The sequence below is a fragment of the Cetorhinus maximus genome, chromosome 18, assembly GCF_964194155.1.
Source record: "Cetorhinus maximus chromosome 18, sCetMax3.hap1.1, whole genome shotgun sequence".
Lineage (NCBI taxonomy): Eukaryota > Metazoa > Chordata > Chondrichthyes > Lamniformes > Cetorhinidae > Cetorhinus > Cetorhinus maximus.
This window is the reverse complement of record NC_135896.1, coordinates 67,232,067-67,254,590: the sequence shown is the minus strand read 5'-3', so window position 1 is coordinate 67,254,590 and position 22,524 is coordinate 67,232,067. Positions and strand designations below refer to the sequence as shown.

At 42.7% G+C, this 22,524-nt stretch overlaps 1 protein-coding gene across 5 annotated transcripts in view; it reads left to right on the top strand.

Moving 5' to 3' along the window:
- Nucleotides 1-18,639, top strand: part of akap6 (A kinase (PRKA) anchor protein 6) — a 467,239-nt gene extending 448,600 nt beyond the window's left edge. For 2 of the 5 annotated variants that reach the window (XM_078562838.1, XM_078562834.1), the window contains exons 12-15: nucleotides 1,294-5,037; nucleotides 15,749-15,889; nucleotides 16,624-16,658; nucleotides 17,528-18,639. In XM_078562838.1, the coding sequence (XP_078418964.1) occupies nucleotides 1,294-5,037; nucleotides 15,749-15,889; nucleotides 16,624-16,658; nucleotides 17,528-17,807 (4,200 nt within the window). In that variant the 3' untranslated portion in view covers nucleotides 17,808-18,639. Of the gene's footprint in view, nucleotides 1-1,293; nucleotides 5,038-15,748; nucleotides 15,899-16,623; nucleotides 16,659-17,527 lie in introns of all 5 variants that reach the window. The other 3 variants (XM_078562837.1, XM_078562835.1, XM_078562836.1) reach the window with 3 other exon arrangements.
- Nucleotides 18,640-22,524: the final 3,885 nt, after the last annotated feature.

The following is a 22,524-nucleotide window of genomic DNA, read 5'->3' as shown; positions in this document are numbered from 1 at the left end:
GGCAGACCCTGTGACTCCTCTAGAGGGGTAAGCTTATCAAGATGCAAATGATGTCCATTGTCCCCTCAATGATGGACAGTGCCAGATGTGAGATGGGTCTGTTAACAACTCATCAAGAATAACGAGTTTCAATCTCTGCGAGTCCCCTGATTTTGTGATTATACAATGGGGTGTGAGATTCCACATGAATGAGAGAGGAACTCTTTTGTTCTTGTAACTACTGTTGGAAGCTTCCAGGACAGGTGGCCAATCCTGTGAGTCATGTGACCTGTAACAGCCATCTTTTGGTTCAGCCAAAGTCATAAGAATGGTCCCAGGGATGAGGAACTTCAGTTACATAGATAGATTGGAGAAGTTCGGACAGTCCTCCCTGGAGAAGAGAAGGTTAAGAGGAGATTTTATAGAAGTATTCAAAATCTTGAGAGGTCTGGACAGAGTAGATAGGGAAAAAATTGTTCCCATTGGTGAAAGGATCGAGAACAAGAGGTACAGGTTTAAGATAATCAGCAAAGGAAGCAATGGCGACATAAGGAAAAACGTTTTCACACAGTGAGTGGGTGAGGATCTAGAATGCACTGCCTGAGAGTGTGTTGTAGGCAGGTTCGATCGCAGCATTCAAGAGGGAAATTGGATTGTTATATGAAAAGGATGATTGTCCAGGGCTACAGGGAGAAGGGGAGGGGGGTGTGGCACTAGGTGAATTGCTCCCTCGAAGACCTAGCATCGACTTGGTGAGTCGAATATCCTCCTTCTGTGCTATAATCCTTCCTGTGATTCTGTGATTCTGCTCCTAGCAAAGCCACAGGCCATTTTCAGTGGTGTGAATGAGGAGAATTCACACTTTCAATAGGTATCAGGAACACCACTGAAAATTCTGGCTTACAAGATACCGAGATACCCATCGCCAATACAAATGGGTGGGCAGCTCACCAATCAAATGTTGATAAGGCGCAACAGTTAAAATGCTCTTGGCTTCATACTAATTATATTAAGTCGTCATGCTGCCTGACCACCCACAACCCACCCAATAATCGCTGCCAATTAAAGTTTCCTTTGTAAATTCATGAAAATGGATCTCTTATGTACTACTAAATATAGAGGTCCAGGTAAAATGTGATGAAGCACATATAATTAATACTTTGTAAGCATGGACATAGCTAAGTTTATCACTTAGTCAACCTGATCATTAAACAAATTGTTAGAAAAAGGACTGTGCAGTTATAAAATACCAATTGCATAAATCTTTAAACAAAAACAAATCTTAAAATATTTTTCATTTTTGTTCCCTTTTAGGTCTCTTTAAGCTGTATTGAATCGAGTCTAATGGATTTGAATGTCTTGCATGAAGATTCACTGGAATGGGATGAAATGGACATGAGTAATAACCTGATTGGTATCCAAGATGAAACACCTGATCTTGCATGCGAGCAGAATGACATATCAAAATTCTCACCTGGGCCCATCAATAATCTTGCTGATGAGCTTATGCTGGATCAATATACCAGTGGTCCTGGAGAATCACTGTATAGTCCTGGTGAGGCAACTACTTCTTCATGTCCACAAATCTATCAGGTCTACAACGGACATAATGTACAACTCCATGGGAAAAATCATACGTCATTCTGCAAGAATGCCTCAATTTTTTCCAGTTCGAAGCATCCAACCAATTTAGTAAAGAGTGCAAGTAAAGATTCATCTTTCTCATCTGATGACTCTTTGCCAGACCTACTTGGTGATTTGATTCCAGTAAAAGAGGACAAACCAACATCACCAAGACTTGAGAGTGAGAGTGGAATAGTCAGCAAGGATGGTACAGAAACTACAACAAATTCTCGAACCTCTCTGCCAAATCAGATTGATCAAGATCAAACTAAACTATCTATCAAACCATTGCACCCCCTGATAGAATTAAAACATAAAGATTGTCCAATTCAGTCATGCATTTGTCAAAGACAGGGTTCACTTGAAAAAAAGGAAATGAAGAATGCAGCAAGAATACAAAGGATAAAAAATGAAGTAGAATTGTCAAAAAATCTTCAATCACTGCCTCTGAATAATGAAGGAAATTTACAGCCCCTTGATATGAATAAAATTGCTTCAAAGGGTTTTTCAAATGATCTAGAGGCACAATATGATGTGTTCACATTTTATGACTATTCTTACCTGCAGGGCCCTGAGCTTGAGTTAAGTATGACTATAACTCACTCACCTGAAGAAAAGGCAACTACTGATGGGCATATGACCTCTAAACCACATTCTCCTGAATTTATTTGTAAAAATGGGCTATCAGCTCCAGATTCCAAATCAGACTATGCCACATCAGACAAATGTCTGCCAATAACATCAAGTGAAGGTAACCTTGAGACTTGTTATAGCGAAACAGATGATGACAGAATATCTCAAGATAATATAAATGACACAGGTTTCACAATTTTGTCTCAGAGGTCATCAGTAGAATCACTTTCAATTGCTGGTGACATATTTCAGCTTGGAACTAACAATCACAAAAATGGTGATCTACAACACAGTTCCTCCTTAGAGAGCTGGGCCATTCCATACAAAATCACAGAGGAACTACTCAGTATCCAAGGGTCAGGGGACATCATGGGTAATGATGCAGTAGGGGAGCTAAGTAAGAGGACATTAGACCTATTGAAACGTTTAGAAAACATCCAGAATCCAGTAAGTCCAAAAATGAAACGTAGTGTCTCTGATATTACACTGCAGAGTAACTCTCTCAAAATGTCATTCACTGGTCAGCTGCCATTTGATGCTGCATCATCAGCAAATGAAGATTCTGTTGCTTCTCTCACAGAACTTAGCAGCAGTGATGAGCTCTCCTTGTGCTCAGAAGACATAATTGTTCATAAAAATAAAATTTCAGATTCCAATGCATCATTCAAAAAACAAGTTAATCACTCAGTGACTGATGAAGCTGATGTCAATATAAGCATGATTGTTAATGTGTCTTGTACATCTGCTTGTACTGATGAAGAAGACGATAGTGATTTGCTTTCCAGTTCAACCCTTACGCTAACTGAAGAGGAACTGTGCAATAAGGATGATGATGATTCTAGCATTGCCACAGATGATGAAATTAATGAAGAAAATAAATACATTTTAGATAGGGACTATATGAAGAATGAACTCCACCACTGGATTAAACCATTTTTTTCTGTCACAAAGGAAAAGAAAAAAATGAATCCAGGAGAAAAGTATCGGTGCAGGACTGATTCAAGTAGTGTCAGGTTGCCAACCTTCAAAAATATTTCAACGCTTTACCCATTTTTAAACAGTTCCACATTGATGCAGTCCGAGTCCAAAGACTGTAAGAGCACTTTGCTCTGTCCAAAAGAAAGGCACTTCAAACAGAATGGAATGGAGACTCTCAGACATTCCTGCACTGACCACCTAAAAGATGATGTAGAGAATGGCAATGTGGAAAAATCTCTATTAAAAGGCAAAAAAGAACTAACTGAAGAGACAGACATCAAGAAACTTCAGTCTTTTGAAAAAGGGCACAACACTAGCAAAACAGAATGTTTGAAATCTGAATTATTTAATAGTACATTTGAGCAAGAAACATATGTTCCTTCTGCACAGTACATTCCATCTCCCCTGACCCCCATACGATCTCCAAAGAAGGATAAAAGGCTGATATGCTCGGAAGACATTGGCATTGCAAACAAACATTTATCATCATTTCCTTTTAGCATTGATGAAGAGCCTATTTTCTCAAAGAAACTTGAAAAGTACAATGATGTTACAGTATCAGGTGACAAAACAACTCCTACAAGTGAATTTAATAAACCTCAACAGCATGAAGATTCCAATACAGATTTGGCATTTAACTGCCTTGGTAATGAATATATTATCACTAGTAAAGAATCAGCTGTAAAATGTTCATCTCATCTTGATTCAGAAAACAAGCACTTGGAAGAAGCTAATAAGGATTATGTAAATGATATTTCAAATTGTTCCTGCCATCCTAGTGTTCCTCATGATGTTGATGGTGAAGAAGATAGTTCCGTTCATAATTTTGTGATGGAAATAATTGATATGGCATCGACAGCCCTGAAGAACATCTCCCAGCATGACTCTGAAATGACGAATCCAACTTCAGTGGCTCAGATCAAAGAGAAAGTATTGGAACATTCTCACCGTCCTTTGCAGCTGCGAAAAGGAGACTTTTACTCTTACCTGTCCATATCATCACATGACAGTGACTGTGGTGAGGTAAACACTTGCATTGATGAGAAAAGCAGCACACCTCAGCCTTTGGATTTTAATGATCAGGCTAGGTTAGAAAACAATGACGAAGATGATAATTTTCATAGTGAAGATTTTGAAGAACAATATACTGATCAACCCTGCTTATTTGATTCTACACTTCAAAAGGACACAGTTTCAGATAATAACCTATATTCTTCGATCAAACCTGTGTCATTTTTTGACAGCAATGCATCACCATTGCCAAATGGTAAACTGGGCATTGCAATGTCAAAAGCTATTCATGTGACACCAAGTAACCAAAATATGTGTGGTGGAAATCTAACTGAAACAAACAAAATTACTGACAACCCTGATACATTTTCAGGCATCACTAATCAAATATACAACACATCTGAAGACAATACCTTTCAAGCAGTAGAGTGCCATACTGAGAATCCTTACCTTAATTCTTTGTTGCCTAAAGTACAAACATACACTACTAAGTGTTTGTCAGATAATGAGTCCTTTTTTGCTATGTCTAAGATTGAAACGCTTCAACCAAATGACCCTCCATTAAAGAGCGAGAGTGATGAAAATCATAAGTCAGTAAGTCAGTCCCATGAAATGCAAATAAGTCTGGTGAAGGACACACAACCAAATAACAGTCATTTTGAAAAACCAGGAGACGCCTTGTTTCTTAGCACCAAAATTCAGTTTTCACATGGACATCCTGTTTATGAAAATCATCAAACTGCAGATTTCAAAGACAAACAGAAGCTTCCCATGAAAGAAAACCATTATGATGGGGACTTGTCTCAGAAAGAGGTGGGTTACATGCTATATTAAAAATCTATAATTTTATAATTTGTAGAAGCTCCATTTTCTTCTATTTAGAAAAAAGATGGATAAAATACCTATTTTATTTATATGCAACACATTAACAGTGATCTAGACCATTCAGTCTCCAGATCGTAAGGGACTTGGCATACGATCCAAGATGTGGTTCAGGCGCCCACAGAAGTCCCAGTGTGCTGACCTCTAGGAATTTTCTGGGAAGTTTGAACTTCAGACAAGCAACTCCCCTGCTTTCTGTGACCCTCCGCAAAAGTCTCCGACTCTGAGCTAGAGTCGGAGACTTCAGACAGTTCCATGGCATTTAACTAAATAGTTATCCAGGAAATGTTAGACAAAAAAATCTTAGTACAACTCCTGAGTAACTACAGAACTGATGCCTCAATCACACACTAATTCCCCCAGACTCCTACCTTGACCCCCTCACTATGCCCCTGACCTGACCTGACTAGCCCATGGCCAGACTACCCCTCCTGACCTGACTACTCCTCCTGACCTGACTACCCCCAGCTCATCTCTCACCTCGCCCACCTGCCAGCCTACCCACCTGCCAGCCTACCCACCTGCCACCCTACACACCTGCTGCCACTTATCCACTTGCCCCCACACCCACCTGCCACCCTATCCATTTACCCACTTACTTCAGCCACCTACCCACTTTATAAGACCATAAGATGTAGGAGCAGAAGTAGGCCATTCGACCCATCAAGCCTGACCTGCCATTCCATGAGATCAAGGCTGACTTGCTAATCTTCAACTCTACTTTCCTGCCTTTTCCCCATAACCCTTGATTTCCTTAGTGATTAAAAATCTGTCTATCTCAGCCTTGAATATACTTTATGACCCAGCCTCTACAGCCCTCTATGGTAAAGAATTCCACAGATTCACTACCCTATGAGAGAAGAAATTCCTCCTCATCTTTGTTTTAAATGGGTGCCCCCTTACTCTGAGATTATGCCGTCTGGTCCTAGACTCTCCCACAAGGGGAAACAACCTCTCAGCATCTACCCTGTCAAGCCCCCCAAGAATCTTATATGTTTCAATAAGGTTGTCTCTCTAAATTCCAACGAAAATAGGCCCAACCTACTCAACCTTTCCTCATAAGAAAATCCCTCCATACCTGGGATCAACCTAATGAACCTTCTCTGGACTGCCTCCAATGCCAGTATATCTTTCCTTAGACAAGGGGACTGTCATGAAGCTATTAAGTATGTAATATTATTGGAAGATATTTTTCTTTTAAAATAGAGGTTGAGTCTGTGGATGTGTCTTAATTGGATTAAAGCCAGCTAGTCTGGGTGCTTTTAGGTGTACTAGTTTTGAGATGTAAAAGAGGTAGAGTGCATTTGCATTTTTTGAATAGAGCATTCAAGAAGTGGAAGTGGGGTGAAATCTGGCACCTAGCTAGCAGAGACCAACCAATATGTTTATATTACGAATAAAATTGGTACTATGAAAGGGGTTGTTTTGTTAGAAGACGTGGAGTTCAAAGAGGCTGGTGTTATAATGAGAATTTACATTCAATGAGATGTGCTGAATATAACCGATAGCAGTTTTGTGTGTGCAGGGCAGAGGCAATGTAAGATCAAAGCAGCTGTAAGCCTACAACTGTCTCCACAGGAATAAAAGTGAAAAGAACCTCATTTTGAATTCATAAGGTGAAAATGCTTTGCCTGGTGTCTGATTAAGTCTATGGGTGCTGTTGCCTTAATAGAGATTAGTTTAGGAATTTGTTAAAAATTATGGTAGTAGTAATTTGTAACCATGTGTATGTATTTAACTTGTGTAAGTTAATAAAATGTTTCATTTAGTTTAATATAAAACCTCTTGAGAACTGGTAGTCTGATTCCTGAATTTAGAGTGTTATCTCAAATATACCATTTAAAAATATAGGTTATGACAATTGTTCAAAGTTTCCCTCTGGAATTTTTAAATAACTCAGCTTTACCAACTGTTCGGTCATAACAGGGACCAAAATTGTTCACAGTATTCCAGGTGTGATCTAACTAGTGCCTTGTATAGTTTTAGCAAGATTTCCCTATTTTTAGACTCCATTCCCTTTGAAATAAAGACCAACATTCCATTTGCCTTCCCTATTACCTGTTGAACTTGTATGTTAGCTTTTTGGGATCCATGCACAAGGACTTCCAAATCTCTCTGTGCTGCAGCCTTCTGCAGTCTTTCTCCATTTAAGTAATATTCAGCTCCTCTATTCTTCCTGCCAAAGTGCATAAACTCACATTTTCCCACATTATATGCCATCTGCCATGTTTTTGCCCACTCACTTAACCTGTCTATATATCTTTGTTGACTCCTTGTGTCATCCTCACCACTTGCCTTCCCACCTATTTTTGTGTCATCCACAAACTTGGCAATAGTACATCCACTTCCCTCATCTAAGTCATTAATATATATTGTAAATAATTGTGGCCCCAGCACTGATCCCTGTGGCACTCTACTAGTTACAGGTTGCCATCCCAAAAATGCCCCTCTTATCACAACTCTGTCTTCTATTAGTTAGCCAATCCTCTATCCATGCTAATATACTACCCCCAACACCATGGGCTCTTATCTTATTAAGTAGCCTTATGTACCTTACCTTATTGAATGCTTTTTGGAAATCCAATTATATGACGTCTGCTGGTTCCCCTTTATCTATCCTGCTTGTTACCCCCTTAAAGAATTCTAAAAAATTTGTTAGGCATGATTTCCCCTTCATGAAGCCATGCCAACTCTGCTTGATTAGATTATGTATTTCTAAATGCTCTGCTATTACATCCTTTATAATAGACTCCAACATTTTCCCAATGACAGGTGTTAAGCTAACTGGCCTATAGTTACCAGTTTTTTGTCTCCCACCCTTTTTGAATAAGGGTGTTACACTGGATGTCCTCCAATTCTCTTGGACTTTTCCAGAATCTAAGGATTCTTGGAAGATTACTACCAATGCATTCACTATCTCTGTAGCTACTTCTTGCTACCACTACTCTTCTAGCCACTACTCTGTAGCTACCCTACCACCTTACCCATTCACCCTTTCACAAACATTCACATTGGACATTTAAACTTATATGGCACCATAAAAAGGGGGCATATCTTGTCTTCCCCTGCCGCTACAGCACTGCGATGGAGTTCTCCGGTGGATGCTGCATTCTGCATTTCTGGAGAATCTGGGCTCAGAAGAGCCAGCAAGAATTGCAGAGCAGCGTCAAGTCACGGAAAAGTGCAAGTGGAGCAGCAATCCAACAATGATTGTCGCTTCGCGGAAGATCCGAGCTAATGTTTTAGGAATGTATGCTTTTGGAGTCAGCATCCCTTGAAAGTGCAATTTTGATAAGGGTGACAAAACTAAATATAACTTGTCCCAGCATACCTCAATAACCTTTGTAATACTTCCCAAAGAATTGACGAGCCACTTAATTTGAATTAATAGTGGAAATTTCATGAATTCAGCTGTGCATAATATGTGTGCTAAATGGCTCAGTGAAAATTATGAAATATCTGATTTGCTGAGGACACATAGGCTATTTTACCTTGGCCCACCCAGCACAAACGCTGTGGTGGTGGTGTTAAAATGACAACTTAGAGCCTGGTTACTGTTCAGCTGTCATATTTACTAGGGACCCTTGCTTGAATCAGGTGGGATACACTGATCAGTCCTGCTTATTTGATTCTACATTTCAAAAGAACACACTTTTAGATAATAATTGATTTCCTTTGACCAAAACTGTGAGTTTTTGACAACCATGAATCATTATTGCCAAATGACTAAGCATAGCGGTGTCAAACGCTATTTATGTGACACCAAGGCCGGAATTTTCTGCTCCTGTTGGCAGCGGGTGTCATGGCGAGCGAGGCGGGGGGGAGATTTCGGCGGGGGAGCAGAAATTGGTTTCACGACGACATGCAGTTACAGCAGGTTCATCCAGTGGTGTCCGCCATGTCGCATCACAAATCCCGCTGGAAGCCGGCGTGAACCGATTTACATCCCGTTAATGGGATGTAAAGTAAGGCCTGACCGGAATCGTCCCCCCGCACCTGATTTACCGTTATGCCGGCGGTAAAACACACCAGCCCAGCACACACCTGGACAAGCACGACGTGCAGAAGTTGGGACTTACCAAAGTAATGGGCCTTGCTCAGATTGCAGACATCCGAGGAGAAGAAAATACTGGAGGCCTACAGCTACGGGACCCTGGAAGAACACGTGCTTCACATGCTGGGAGGATCCTCATGCACATGGTTCTGCTGCGAAACAGCTCTCGGAAGGTGGGAGGTCTCCACACAGCAGCTTCGACTTCACTGAGGCTTCAGAACTTCACGGACTTTGTCATGGGCTCGCACAATCTTCCATGGTCTCCATTGATGCTCCGGGCCTGCTTCGGAACTTCACAGACATTACCATTGGCTGGTACAGATGTGCGGCGAAGTCATGGGGTGGGGGTGGAGAGGAAGTTCTCAGTGTGAGTAGAAACGAAGGTGTACGAGGGGTGGGGGGGAATAAGGTTGAGAGTGGGGTGGGGCGGGGATTGAGGTTGGGAGTGGGATTGGGGGGGAAGGTCTCAGTGGGGTGAGGTTCAGAGTGGGGGTGAAGGAGTTGTGGGGGTGAGGTTGGGAGGGGGGCACAAAAGTGTCAGAGGGTGAGGTTGGAAGGGGGAGGAGGGATTATGGAGGGGGGAGGGAGTCCACAGGGGGGAAAGGGGTAACAGGGGAAAATGGTGCAAATGGGGAGGTAGGTGTAATGGGGGATGAAGGTATAAGGGAGAGAGTTAGGAGGGGGGAATGAGTCTGGGGAAGGAAGGAGTCTGGAGGGGGGAAGGAGTCCAGGGGGAGGGAGGGAGGAGTCTGGAGGGGGGAAGGAGTCCAGGGGGAGGGAGGGAGGAGTCTGGAGGGGGGAAGGAGTCCAGGGGGAGGGAGGGAGGAGTCTGGAGCGGGGAAGGAGTCCGGAGGTGGGAAGGAGTATGGGTGGAGTAAGGAGTAAGGGTGGAGGAAGGAGTAAAGGGGGGATGTTCAGGTGAACGTGCAAGTGAGGGGTCTGTGGAGTTGATGACTGCCTCCCGGGGAATGAAATGAGAGTGGGCATAGTAGGAAGGAATGGTGAGAATGAGAGAGGGCAGACTGAGCCGGTAGGGTGGGAGGGTGAGGGTGCGACGGTAGCAGTAGAAGGGACAACGAGGATGGTTGGTGGGGACTCGGAGGCAGACATGGAACCTGGGGGTGGGAAGGAGGAGGTCAGGGAGATCAATGTGGATGGGTTTGGGATTCTTGGGAAGGTAGGGAACGTACATGTTCACCTGGACATCCCGGAAAGAAAACGGTCCTGGCTGGTGCGTGACAGTGGAGAGGTGGAAGGTGATGCCGGGGGTGGTTGACAGTCATGGGGGAAAGGACAAGAGTGACTGGGGGATAGGATGGGACAGGGGTGCTGAAGACAAACTTTAGCAGTACCATGTTTCTAAAATCAAAAGTGATAGGAGCCTTTGTTGGGCGGAAACAGGTGCTGTATGGGAGTGCGATCAGTGGGTGGGCGGAGATGCAGGTCAGCTCTCAGATGGACAACTGAAAGAGAATCCCAGCAGGCAGCATTGAAAATGCTCAGGACATTGAAATGAGTGTGATGGAGGAAGGTTCCGTGTGCGTGGGAGAGTGCTTGCACGAGGCTCTGAAAGGCCCTGCACACACACACTTCTCACTTCAGAATCACTCATGGATTGGCTGCATGCAGCTGAACAGCTAGTGGAGGGAGGGGATGCAGTGGGAGGACTCGCGAAGCCTGTAAATGAAGATGAAAGACACCATTACACATGTGAATATATTTTCAGATTATTAAGTGACAAAACTTGTTCACCCATGCAACCATTTGTGATCAGAAATTCTTACCTTTTCCAGGCCAAACACTTCTAGGTGCTGCCCTGACATCCGCAGCAGGGGTGGAGATGTGCAATGGTTGGCCCTGTTCCCTCTGATGACTTTGGTGAGTGTCCCCTGGAGAGCTGAGGCTTTGAGGGCCCTGGTTTGCTTTGGCTGTCCTTCTGTGGACCAGCTGCTCCCTCTGCGGTGACAGAGAACGAGTTTGAGGGGGGTCACAGGCAAAGAGGGCTTGAAAGGAGAGGACATCCTCTGAGATTCCAGGTGTAGATGACCCAGGGGTATCCAGGTGCCACTCCTGTCCCCTTCTGATGCCCGAGGACCCCAGCCTGACTCCTTAAGGAGAGGAGCACCTGGAGGGTCGGGCAGGTGCCCTGTTTCCCTCTTGCGTTGCCACTGCTGGAAGTCATCCATGGCTCTCACAACGGAGTGCAGGTCTGCGCATCTCCGTGGTCTGCTGGACCAGGGTCTCCGTGGCGTCCACCATCCTTCCCATGGAGACCTCCATACTTGCACATGTGGGCACCACTTCATCAGAGAGCAGGTGGATGCATGCCTCTGACTCGCATGCCACTCTCTGTTGAGGGCTTCCAATAGCTCTGCGGATGCTCCCCCGCCTTCTACTGCATCTCCACGATGGTTTGGAAGGCCAAATCCAGAGGATTGTCATCTGACTCAGAAAGCTGGGGAGCTCAGCTGAACCTGCCTCCTCCTGCTGTGGACAAGTGTCCATACGGTGACCACCAGATTGTGAACCTGAGCCTCCTCTAGATTTAGGCACCACTGAGGTGTGTGTCTCTGCACTGGTGGCAGATGTTGGTAAGCTCTGTAATAGATCTTGCAGGCTGCTTATTTGCAGCTCTTCAATGGAGGAGGTGTCCTCTTGGCTGGAGGTGAGGACCTGGATGGAGCTGAGGGACTGGCTGGCTGAGGGTGTCAGTTTCTTGGCGGAGCTCCCAGTGAACCGAAATAGAGATAATTAGTGCATGGCAGCAGAATCAAAAGCAGGAGAGAGAGCATTCACATTTGCGTTGAAAGAAGGACGATGTGGTGCAGGATCCTCATGTTGGTGTTTGACGCTGACCTCACCATCGCCGCAGGCACCGTCCGCATCATCACCTGTTAGTGCGATGGTACACTCCTCAAAGTGAGTGAGGGGCCTAATGTGGGCCACTCCATCCCCGGTCTGGGCCCTCTTCATGCTGCTGTGAGCAGGCTTCTCCTGCATGAAAACAGATGGAGAGTGTGTGAGCAGGATACAGGGCACTGTGTGGAATGTTTGTGTGGTGAGCAGACACATAGATGGGATGAGGAACTGAGCTCCAGATGGAGCCTGATGGAGATGTGAGGTGTGTGTGAGAGTTAGTGGCGTTGTCCCTTGAGGTCTGAGATCCCTGTGCATGTGTGTTTGGGTTTGTGAATGTGTGAGTTGAGAGTGATGAGAAGAGTGACTTACCCTAGTGGAATGGAGGAGACCATTCATCCTCTTTTGGCACTGGGTGGCTGTCCTCCACTGCAACCGCCTCCCATTTTGGATGGGACTTTGCTTGCTGGCCTTCACACAGAGCTGGTGTAGAGGACTTTGCGGTGGGCCTCCACTGCATCCAGTAGGCACTTCAAGGGGGCATCGCTAAATTTGGGGGCAGCACGTTTCCTCCCTTTGACTGTCATCAGTTCACACCAGCTTCCTATCCCTTAAAAAGTGCTAGCTTGTTGCAGGGCCGGCCTTTAAATAAGGTGCCCGGTTTACTGAAGGCCTAATGTGATGGCGGAGTGGGCAAACGAGAGGACACCCCACTAGCGACCCGGCGTGTTTCCCAGGAATGATGATTAATGAGATAAGATTGGGACGGTACAGCGTGAAAAGCCACCATTGTGGCCAGAGGGTAAAACATCATTTTTTTCCGCCCACTACCACACTTGGTGCAAATCTAGGACGATTCTGCCCAATATCTTTCAATCAGTAGAGTGCCATATTGAGAATCTTTAATCCTTTTGCTGCCTAAAACACAAACAGGCACGTTACTGCATGCAAATTATGGTCCTATGACATTGTCTTAGAAAGACAACTGGATACAACATGTCGTGAGCACCATCCACCCTGCTGAACCGGGCATTGGAGTGGAAGAGGCCCCAAAAATGTAAATACAGGACTACTTTGTGAAGCCAAGAAGAATTGGAATTCTGCACCTGATTTTACAAGATTACTGTAGACCAAATGCCACCTAAGTTTCACTCTCCCTCCCCTCAACCAAAGCCCTGTGATCGCCCCGGCTGGTTGACCTATCAGCCACCAGATGTTGTGCCAGCCTATAGCAAGATTCAAGCTCAGGAGGAGCAGCTTGTTGGGGCCATGATGATGAAGCACGACCCTTAAAATGGACTAGGTCTCTTGCCAACAGATGAGTCTTTCCACTCACTGCTCACATACAAAAATGAAGCACAGAAAAAGACCTGCTAATCCATCAAGCTCATAATGACCAGGCCTGTTCCATGCCCAGAGTTAAAATCTACTCACTGCATTTCCAGACAATCATCAACTGCCTAGTGAGAGGGGTCAGGTGTCATTGTTCGAAGCTCATTTGGAGTGAACAATGGAGTCTGCCTGTTAATCCCCACAAGCTTTCTCAGTGAACAAAGTATTTCTCTTTTAGTTTAAATAATGTTTTTACCACAAAATGTAACTCAGAAAAGCTTATCTTTAGAAGGCTATTTGGCATCCAATGGAAGTAAAGTACTTCAAGTGTTGTTGGAAATTATTTGACACAGTTTTATTAGAGAAACTGTGCCCACTTCCCCATTCTAGTTCTTACACATGAGATTTCGATAAGTGAATTTGCAGAGCATGCACTTTTTCATGATGATGTGCAAAGGTTTTTTTTTGTGTTAATAATCCATTATTAAAACCCCAGCTTCTTTAAAGGTGACTTTGAATTAATATAGGTGACTTTGAATTAATATTCTTTCCTGTGAAAACATTAAATAATTTGAATTTTCTAAATTTAGTTAGTATACTTTGATGGTGCACCTTAAGCTGCTCAAGAAATGCAACATCCATTACAAATTGTAGTTTCACATCTCTATATATCCTATAAAAATATTTATTTTGTTGCTGTTAGAAATGTTGAGTTAACTTTGTCAGTAGTATAATCTGGGTCTTCTCCTAGATTTGTGTATTCGACACTAATATTCTTTTTCTTTAATCTTCTTCTTGTAGATTCCCTCCCACCCCACCCCCCTCCAACACACACACAGACTATTTACATAACAGTCTGCTGAAACCAGGAGTGCTCATGCTGAACAAGTTCGGGATGTGAGATTTTGGGGGAAAATCATCTCCACAAATGGGCCCTCATCTCACCCCAAATCTTGCATGTACTCTACTCAGTTACTGCAGTTGTGATGGACTGGTGGATGTAGCTTGGAACTTAAAAGTTCAAGTAATTCGCTGGTAGTTGTGCTGTGTGACAGTACTGTACCTTTAAACCACATGAAAACACACTCTAAGATAGCAATATGCAACTATATGATAATCAATAATAGCATCAAAATATCAATAATTATGCAATAGGGTGATTGGTCCTGAACCTATGGCTAACATCTCTAATTCTCTGTCATTATTTCTTTATTTGATCAGCATGGTTTGCATTTCCTGCTTTTTTCTCCTTTAAACATCTCTGTAGCCATTCTTTTCCTTTATTTCTTATATAAGCTGCAGTTAAGTTAGAACCACCATAAATGCTTGTATTATTCACTTTTGTAAACAACTCTGTTGATACTTTGACATCTTCCAGTTCTTTGAACTCTTTAATTCTTAGTTTTCTAGTTCACTTTATGAAAGTGAAACAGTGCTTGAGCTATGCGTTCATGACATTAACAAGGTTTTAACAAATATAAATTTGTTTTTCCCCAACATCTCTCATGGGGTCACTAACCCATTTTCTCATATGTTGGAATAGTCAATCTTGCATCACACATTGCTGAATAGTCTGTCAGTGCTTTCTACTGATGTGCTACCGATCTCTTGCGCCATTGTTGGGCAACAGAGCTAAATATTGTGCTAGGTATTCAATAAACCTCCAGATGCTCATTACCCAGCAACATTTACATCAAGAATATATCATCTGTGATAAACGTTTTTTCAAAAATAAAAAAATGATCAAAATCTTAATATGGGCAATTATAATTCTATTCACAATTAATTTATAAGAAATAGATGGATTTTTTAAATCACGCAATAAAATAACAAACACAGATACAGAAAATGTTTAGAAAGTATATCTAATTCAGAACCATAGGTTGTGATTTATACTCCAAGATTTATTTATTAGCAACAGAGTTGCAAGTGGGTTATCGTTCTGACTGAAATATATATTCCGCACTTCATCATCATAAAATCAGGTAAGGAAATATTAAAATATTACATGAAGATACATATTTGAAATGGGAACAAAATTGATATGTATATTACTGATTGTCTAATATATTATAAAAGGTTCTCTTTTGACAACGCATTTGTTCCCAATTGTGATGTGCTTCTTATATATTTTGAAAAAGATCTCATAGGAAATGGAGCTAAATATTACTTTAAATTTAAAATAATAATTAAGGCTTGGATATTCGCAGTAAAGTGCTATGACATGTGAAATTTCAAGAGGATTGCCAGAGAATACAAGCCATGTGTAGAGAAGATTTACTGATTCCCTTTGCTGCATGGCTTAATCACGTGGTATGTTTTACATTTACTAGATGTAAGTGGGAATTCAGCAAAAACTGCTAATAAATTAATTGAAAACAGTTTTTTCCTGATTTGCAGATCCCCAGCTCACAAAAACATACAGCAGGGAATCTCAGGAAAGCTCCAAAGAGTGGAACCACTGATGCCAAAACTACAGTTTCTGTGTGCCACCACCGTGAACTTCCATGTGACTCCCATGCTGCAAGAACTGTACCCAAGGTATAGGATGTGAGTCAAATAAAGATTCTTTCCAGAAGTTGAAATATTCATTTGATTAATGTCCACCAGCTAATCCTTAGAAAGCAAAAGCTCATTATGTGTAGCAAACTCAAGTGGTGCCTCATTGTTACTGTGTTTGCAAAAGCTAATGTAAAAGAGGCAATTTGTATTGTGGAATTGTTGGATCTTTTCGTGGGTAATTTTGCAAACACAGAATAAGATCACAAAAGTTGACAAAACTTTCTGCTGCTCCTTTTTCCTTCATGGGCTTGACTCCTCTGCAGCTACCTTGGTGCATTCCAGTTTGAAGGCTTTGGGGGCTGCAACATAAAACTCATCAGTCACATGCCTCCTATCCCATAATCTGGCTTGAAATATAAGCGATAACCTGCATCTGCTGTGTAACTGCCAGTTATTTGTTGCAATTTCCTGCAAAGCTATAATAGATAATAGAAAACAAAATCGATCAAAAGTTCTGTCCAGGAAGTATTCTGCTTGTACTTCAAGCCAAGTATGTTTTGTAATACTTTTGTATCGAGTTCTATAATTAGCTCAAATTCCTTTTTATAAATAATTGCCTTTGACATAACTTATTTTGACAAAAATATAATTAATGCATAGAAATACATACAATAGTCTTTGTAAACAACTTCCTGTATCACTTGTTACTTTCTGAATTCAATGCTTACTGCTCTTTTCTTTCTTTTACTTGTCATGTTTCTATATAAATGTAGAGGTCAGTAACAGCAAAGCAAGATCAAAGGCAAAGGTAACTAGCTAGATTGAGATATTTCTGCCAAAAATGGAAGGTGAATAAATGCATGTCCAGAGTGCCTCCTAGAAACTGTAGAAGGGATGCATTTATCTCTTCAGCTGTATTCTGACAGTCATTTCTTCATAATCCTCATTACAAGCTCCTGCTCTTTGCTGCATGGTTTAATTATCCCAGACTGACTCCTCACTGTGGAAATCAAACCCTATGGCTGGCCAGATATTATTGCTTTCATGCTGTCAGATTTAGGAAAAACCTGAAGTTTAAAATATATACAACAGAATAGATATGGAAGGAATTAGTTTTAAATATCTGTAGTGAATTCATTTGACTGTTCTATTTAGGCTCCTTGCTTTACAGATAGTTTTCATGACTTCAGGTTTTTATATTCATGTGGAGCCCAATGATTGCTGCTTTATGTATCCATCATCACTGGGCTTTGCTTCAATCAATGTTGTTTGCATATTGACATATGTACCTGAGGGTGTTGTCTGCATATTGAAGATCACAGATGAAAGCAGCAGAAAAGAAAGGTCACACATGATAGTTTACCTCCTCTAGTGAAGAGGTTATTAAACAATTATAAAAGTCCAACAATGATCTAATGCAAGTAATTGATTTTATCATACAACTGTTACTGTGTTAGATTTTTGATATTTGCCAAAAAATTTCTCTCATACTGTAAATATTTTTATTTGGCATACATGTTTAGAAACAGCTCAAGTAGTTGTCCAGTGGTAATGTATTGTTCCAGTAGTTTTTTTTATTAGAGAAGTTGTAACATTATTGTTTAGAATACAGAAGGAAATATTTGTCACTTTTTATCACTGCTAACCACAACATATATTTATCTTTCTTCTCTCTAGAAATCTGGCTGTAACCTTGCTCCATTTTTGCCCACCTATTCCCAAGGTAGCCTCTAATCTAATTGAACCATCCTCTTCCTCACTGATATTGAAGACAAATTCCTTCCAAATGCGAGTTTTTCATGCAGGTGTGGTAATCTGGTTGCTTCTGCTGGTCCTGTGTATGGCAGTTGCTGTTACTCCCTTATTGGTAATACCAACAGATTGCAGCAAAGTCCGGCATTTTTCTTCTTCATGGACTCCTGTCCTAAGCTACCTCCAAGGACCTCCTCCATTCTGATCTACGGTTTATAAATGTCCTTCTTCTTATGGTATAGGCACTTTTTGATATCTAAGACAATACTACAGAATTTGCAAAGGTATGAAGGTGTAATTTTGTGTCAATTCTTGTAATGGCATCTCACATATTGGCATACTGGAGTAATGTTTGGATTTTATGGGAGAATGTATTCATCTCAACAAACACTTATTTGTCAGAAAACACACACATATACAAAAAGTGAGTCTTATTATGTTAAATGTGCTAAATCCAACAAGAGGAGCCATGAATATCATTATACTATTTAACTTTAACATGTGACAAGTAGCATAATATTTCTAACAAAAGTTAATTTGAAATTTATGTTTTGTCTTAATTATAATTTTTTGGTACATTTAGCATAAGTAATGTTAAACCAATACCAACATAGAATACATAGATCCAATCTATGCAACCCTGAAACTTATAAAACAACCTTATTGTGCTGTATATTGCAATTATAGGTACTTTAGTTCGGTACATGGTCAAGCTTTGTTATCTCTGCTTCCTAAGATGGGGAAGAGAAGAAATATTTTAACAATGTGTGCCTTGCGTATTTCTTACATCTTTTGTTAAAAAGCTGCTTTCCCCAGTTAAAAAATTGGCTCAAAGAGATGTTGTAGCAAGGTTATGCTGTGTGTATAATTTCTGTACATATGTACAAGAATATGCTAACATTCATGTATGATGATATACAATGCTTCCTTGTATTGTGTTAATGTGTCCAGTGATGTGGAAAATATTAAGCCTTAAGCTGTTAGATTGCATGGGTAAATTAAAGTTGGAAAATAAAAATTACTTTATCAGACAACAAGTGGAGTGAGTTATTGGCTTTCAAAGAGGCAACCTTCCCTGCAGAATAAAAGTTAATGTCTTTACATTTTTAGTATAGCTTAGTATTACAGCTTATATGAAAAATATGATACAGAAATATAAAAACATTAAGTTATGCCACAATTAAGAATCATGAAACAATGGGGACTGACAGGACATCACTTTGCCCTACTCCCATAAATCTCCAACTGTCTCATACAGCACACAAAGCCACAGGGACAACCTAAAGAAGAAGGGAATCACGAATCACAATAAATCATGATATTCCTAAACTTTAAATATGATCAAAGATTAGTATTAACATCAAAATTAAAGGAAAAGAATTAACTCACCCTACCTGGCAAGAATAGGTTGGGCATCAGTTTAAGTAGTGATGTAAAGAGTTATTACCGCATTCCCGTTTGATTCCTATTCATTGCTTATCTTTTTTAGGAGACTGAAATGCCTGCCTAAGTGAGGTCTTTTTTTCAAATATTCACTCATGGAATGTGGGCGTTGCTGGCTAGGCCAGCATTTATTGCCCATCGCTAATTGCTCTTGAGAAGGTGGTGGTGAGCTGCCTTCTTGAACCGCTGCAGTCCATGCAGTGCAGGTACACCACAGTGTTGTTAGGAAGGGAGTTCCAGGATTTTGATCCAGCGACAGTGAAGGAACAGTGATATATTTCCAAGTCAGGATGGTGAGTGGCTTGGAGAGGAAATTCCAGGCAGTGATGTTACCATGTGTCTGCTGCCCTTGTCCTTCTAGATGCTAGCGGTCATAGGATTGGAAGGTGCTGCCTAAAGAGCCATGGTGAGTTCCTACAGTGCATCTTATAGCTGGTACACACTGCTGCCACTGTGCGTTGGTGGTTGAGGGGGTGGATATTTGTGGATGAGGTGCCAATCAAGTGGGCTGCTTTGTCCTGGATGGTGTCAAGTTTCTTGAGTGTTGTTGGAGCTGCCTTCATCCAGGCAAGACGAGAGTACTCCATCACACTACTGACCTGTTTCTTGTAGATGGTGGATGGGCTTTGGGGAGTCAGGAGGTGAGCTACTCGCCACAGGATTCCTAGCCTCTGACCTGCTCTTGTAGCCACAGTATTTATATGGCTAGTCCAGTTCAATTTCTGGTCAATGGTGACCCCCCAGGATGTTGGTAGTGGGGGAGTCAGTGATGGTAATGCCATTGATTGTCAAGGGGTGATGGTTAGATTCTCTCTTGTTGGAGATGGTCATTGCCTGGAACTTGTGTTGTGCAAATGTTACTTGCCACTTTTCAGCCCAAGTCTGGATATGTCCAGGTCTTGCTGCATTTGGATATGGACTGCTTCAGTATCTGAAGAGTCGTGAATGGTACCAAACATTGTGCAATCATCATCATTGTGAACATTCCCACTTCTGACCTTATGGTGAATGGAAGGTCATTGATGAAGCAGCTGAAGATGGTTGGGCCTAGGACACTGCTCTGAGGAACTCCTGCAGTGATGCCCTGGAACTGAGATGATTGACCTTAAACATGGACAAAAGTGCTGAATTCCAGGTGTGAGGTGAGAGTGACTGCTCTTGACGTCAAGGCAGCATTTGACTGAGTGTGGCATCAGGGAGCTCTAGCAACACTGGAGTCAATGGGAATCATGGAAAAAGCTCTCCGCTGGTTGGAGTCATACCTAGCACAAAGGAAGATGGTTGTGGTTGCCCAAGGTTGTGATGAGGTCAGGAATTGAATAACCCTGGTGGAACTCAAACTGAACATCAGTAAGCAAGTGTAGCTTGATAACACTGTTGATGACCCCTTCCATCACTTTACTGATACTCGAGAGTAGACTGATGGGATGGTAATTGACTTGATTGGATTTGTCCTGCTTTTTGTGTACAGGACATCATACCTGGGTAATTTTCCACATTTCCGGGTAGATGCCAGTGTTGTAGCTGTAATGGAACAGCCTGGCTAGGAGCACAGCAAGTTCTGGAGCACATGTCTCCAGTACTATTGCCAGAATATTGTCAAGGCCCAAAGCCTTTGAAGTAGTTTTCAGTAGTAGACTGAAGTGCCTTCAGTCGTTTCTTGATATCACATGGAGTGAATCAAATTGACTGATTGTGATGCTGGAGACTTCCGGAGGAGGCCGAGATGGCTTCCACTCATCCGCTCAGCATTTCTGGCTGAAGATTGTTGCAAATGCTTCAACCTTATCTTTTGCACTGATGTGCTGGGCTGCCCCATCATAGAGGATGGGGATATTTGTGGAGTCTCCTCCCCCAGTGAGTTGTTTAATTGTCCACCACCATTTAGGACTGCAGAGCTTAGTTCTGATCCATTGGTTGTAAAATCACTGAGTTCTGTCTATCACTTGCTGCTTATGCAGTTTGGCATGCAAGTGGTCCTGTGTTGTAGCTTCGCAATGTTGACACCTCATTTTTAGGTATGCCTGGTGCTGCTTCTGGCATGCCTTCCTGCACTCTTCATTGAACCACATGTGATCCCCTGGCTTGGTGGTAATGGTAAAGTGGGGGAAATGCTGGACCATGAGGTTACAGATTATGGTCGAGTACAATTCTGCTGCTGCTGATGGCCCACAGCATGGTTGCCCAGTCTTGAGTTGCTAGATCTGTTCGAAACCTATCCCATTCATTATGGTGTAGTGCCACACAGCACAATGGAGGATATCCTCAATGTGAACCAGCACTTGGTCTCCACAAGGACTGTGCGGTGGTCACTCCTACCGATACTGTCATGGACAGATGCATGCAGGTTGGTGAGGATGAGGTCAAGTATGCTTTTCCCTCTTGTTGGTTCCCTCCCCACCTGCCACAGATCCAGTCTAGCAGCTATGTCCTTTAGGAACAAGCCAGCTTAGTCTGTAGTGGTGCTATCAAGCCACTCTTGGTGATGGACATTGAAGTCCCCCACCAGAGTACATTCTATGCCCTTGCCACCCTCAGTGCTTCCTCCAAGTGGTGTTCAACATGAAGAAGCACTGATTTATCAGCTGAGGTGAGATGGTATGTGGTAATCAGCAGGAGGTTTTCTTGCCCATGTTTGACCTTGCCATGAGATTTTGTAGGGTTCAGACTGGATTTTGAGGACTCCTAGGGCAACGAAAGTTGTCGGAGAGAGGTTGCGAGGGGAGAGGGACTATGGGTGGAGGGAGGTAATGGGGGAGAATACGACAACTGGGGAGGTAGGTGTAAGGGGGGTGGAAGGTGTAAGGAAAGAAGTTAGGATGGGGAAGGAGTGCGGAGAGGGGAAGGAGTCCTGGGGGAGGAAGGAATGCAGAGAGGGGAAGGAGTCCAGGGGGAGGCAGGAGTCCGGGGGGAGGAAGGAGTGCGAAGAGGGTAGGGATCCAGGGGGGAGAAAGGAGTGCACAGAGGGGAGGGAGTAAGGGTGGAGGAAAGAGTCGGGAAGGGGAAAGGACAAAGGGGTGGTGGGGGGGGAGCGGGAAGTCTGGGTTTGGGAAGGAGTTCCAAGGGGGAAAGAAGTTCTGTGGGGGAAGGAGTTCCAGGGGGAAGGATTCTGTTGGGGGGATGGAGTTCCAGGGGTGAAGGAGCTCCAGGGGAGGAAGGGGTTCCTGGGTGGGGGGAAAGGAGTTCCATGGGGGGTGGGGAAGGAGTTCCAAGAGAGATGGAGTCTGGAGTGGGGGTATGTGCAGGTAAATATGCAAGGGAGGGCTCTGATGAGTCCAAAACTGCCTTCTGGGGAGTGAACTGAGGGTGGGGGTGGTACAAAGGAATGGTGAGAATGGCCGAGGGCAGAGTGAGGCAGTAGGATGGGACAGTGAGGCTTCAACAGTATTGGTAGAAGGCATGGCGAGGGTGGTTGCTGGGGAGTCAGAGGCAGACATGGACCCTGAGTGTGGGAAGGAAGAGGTCGGGGAGGTTAATGT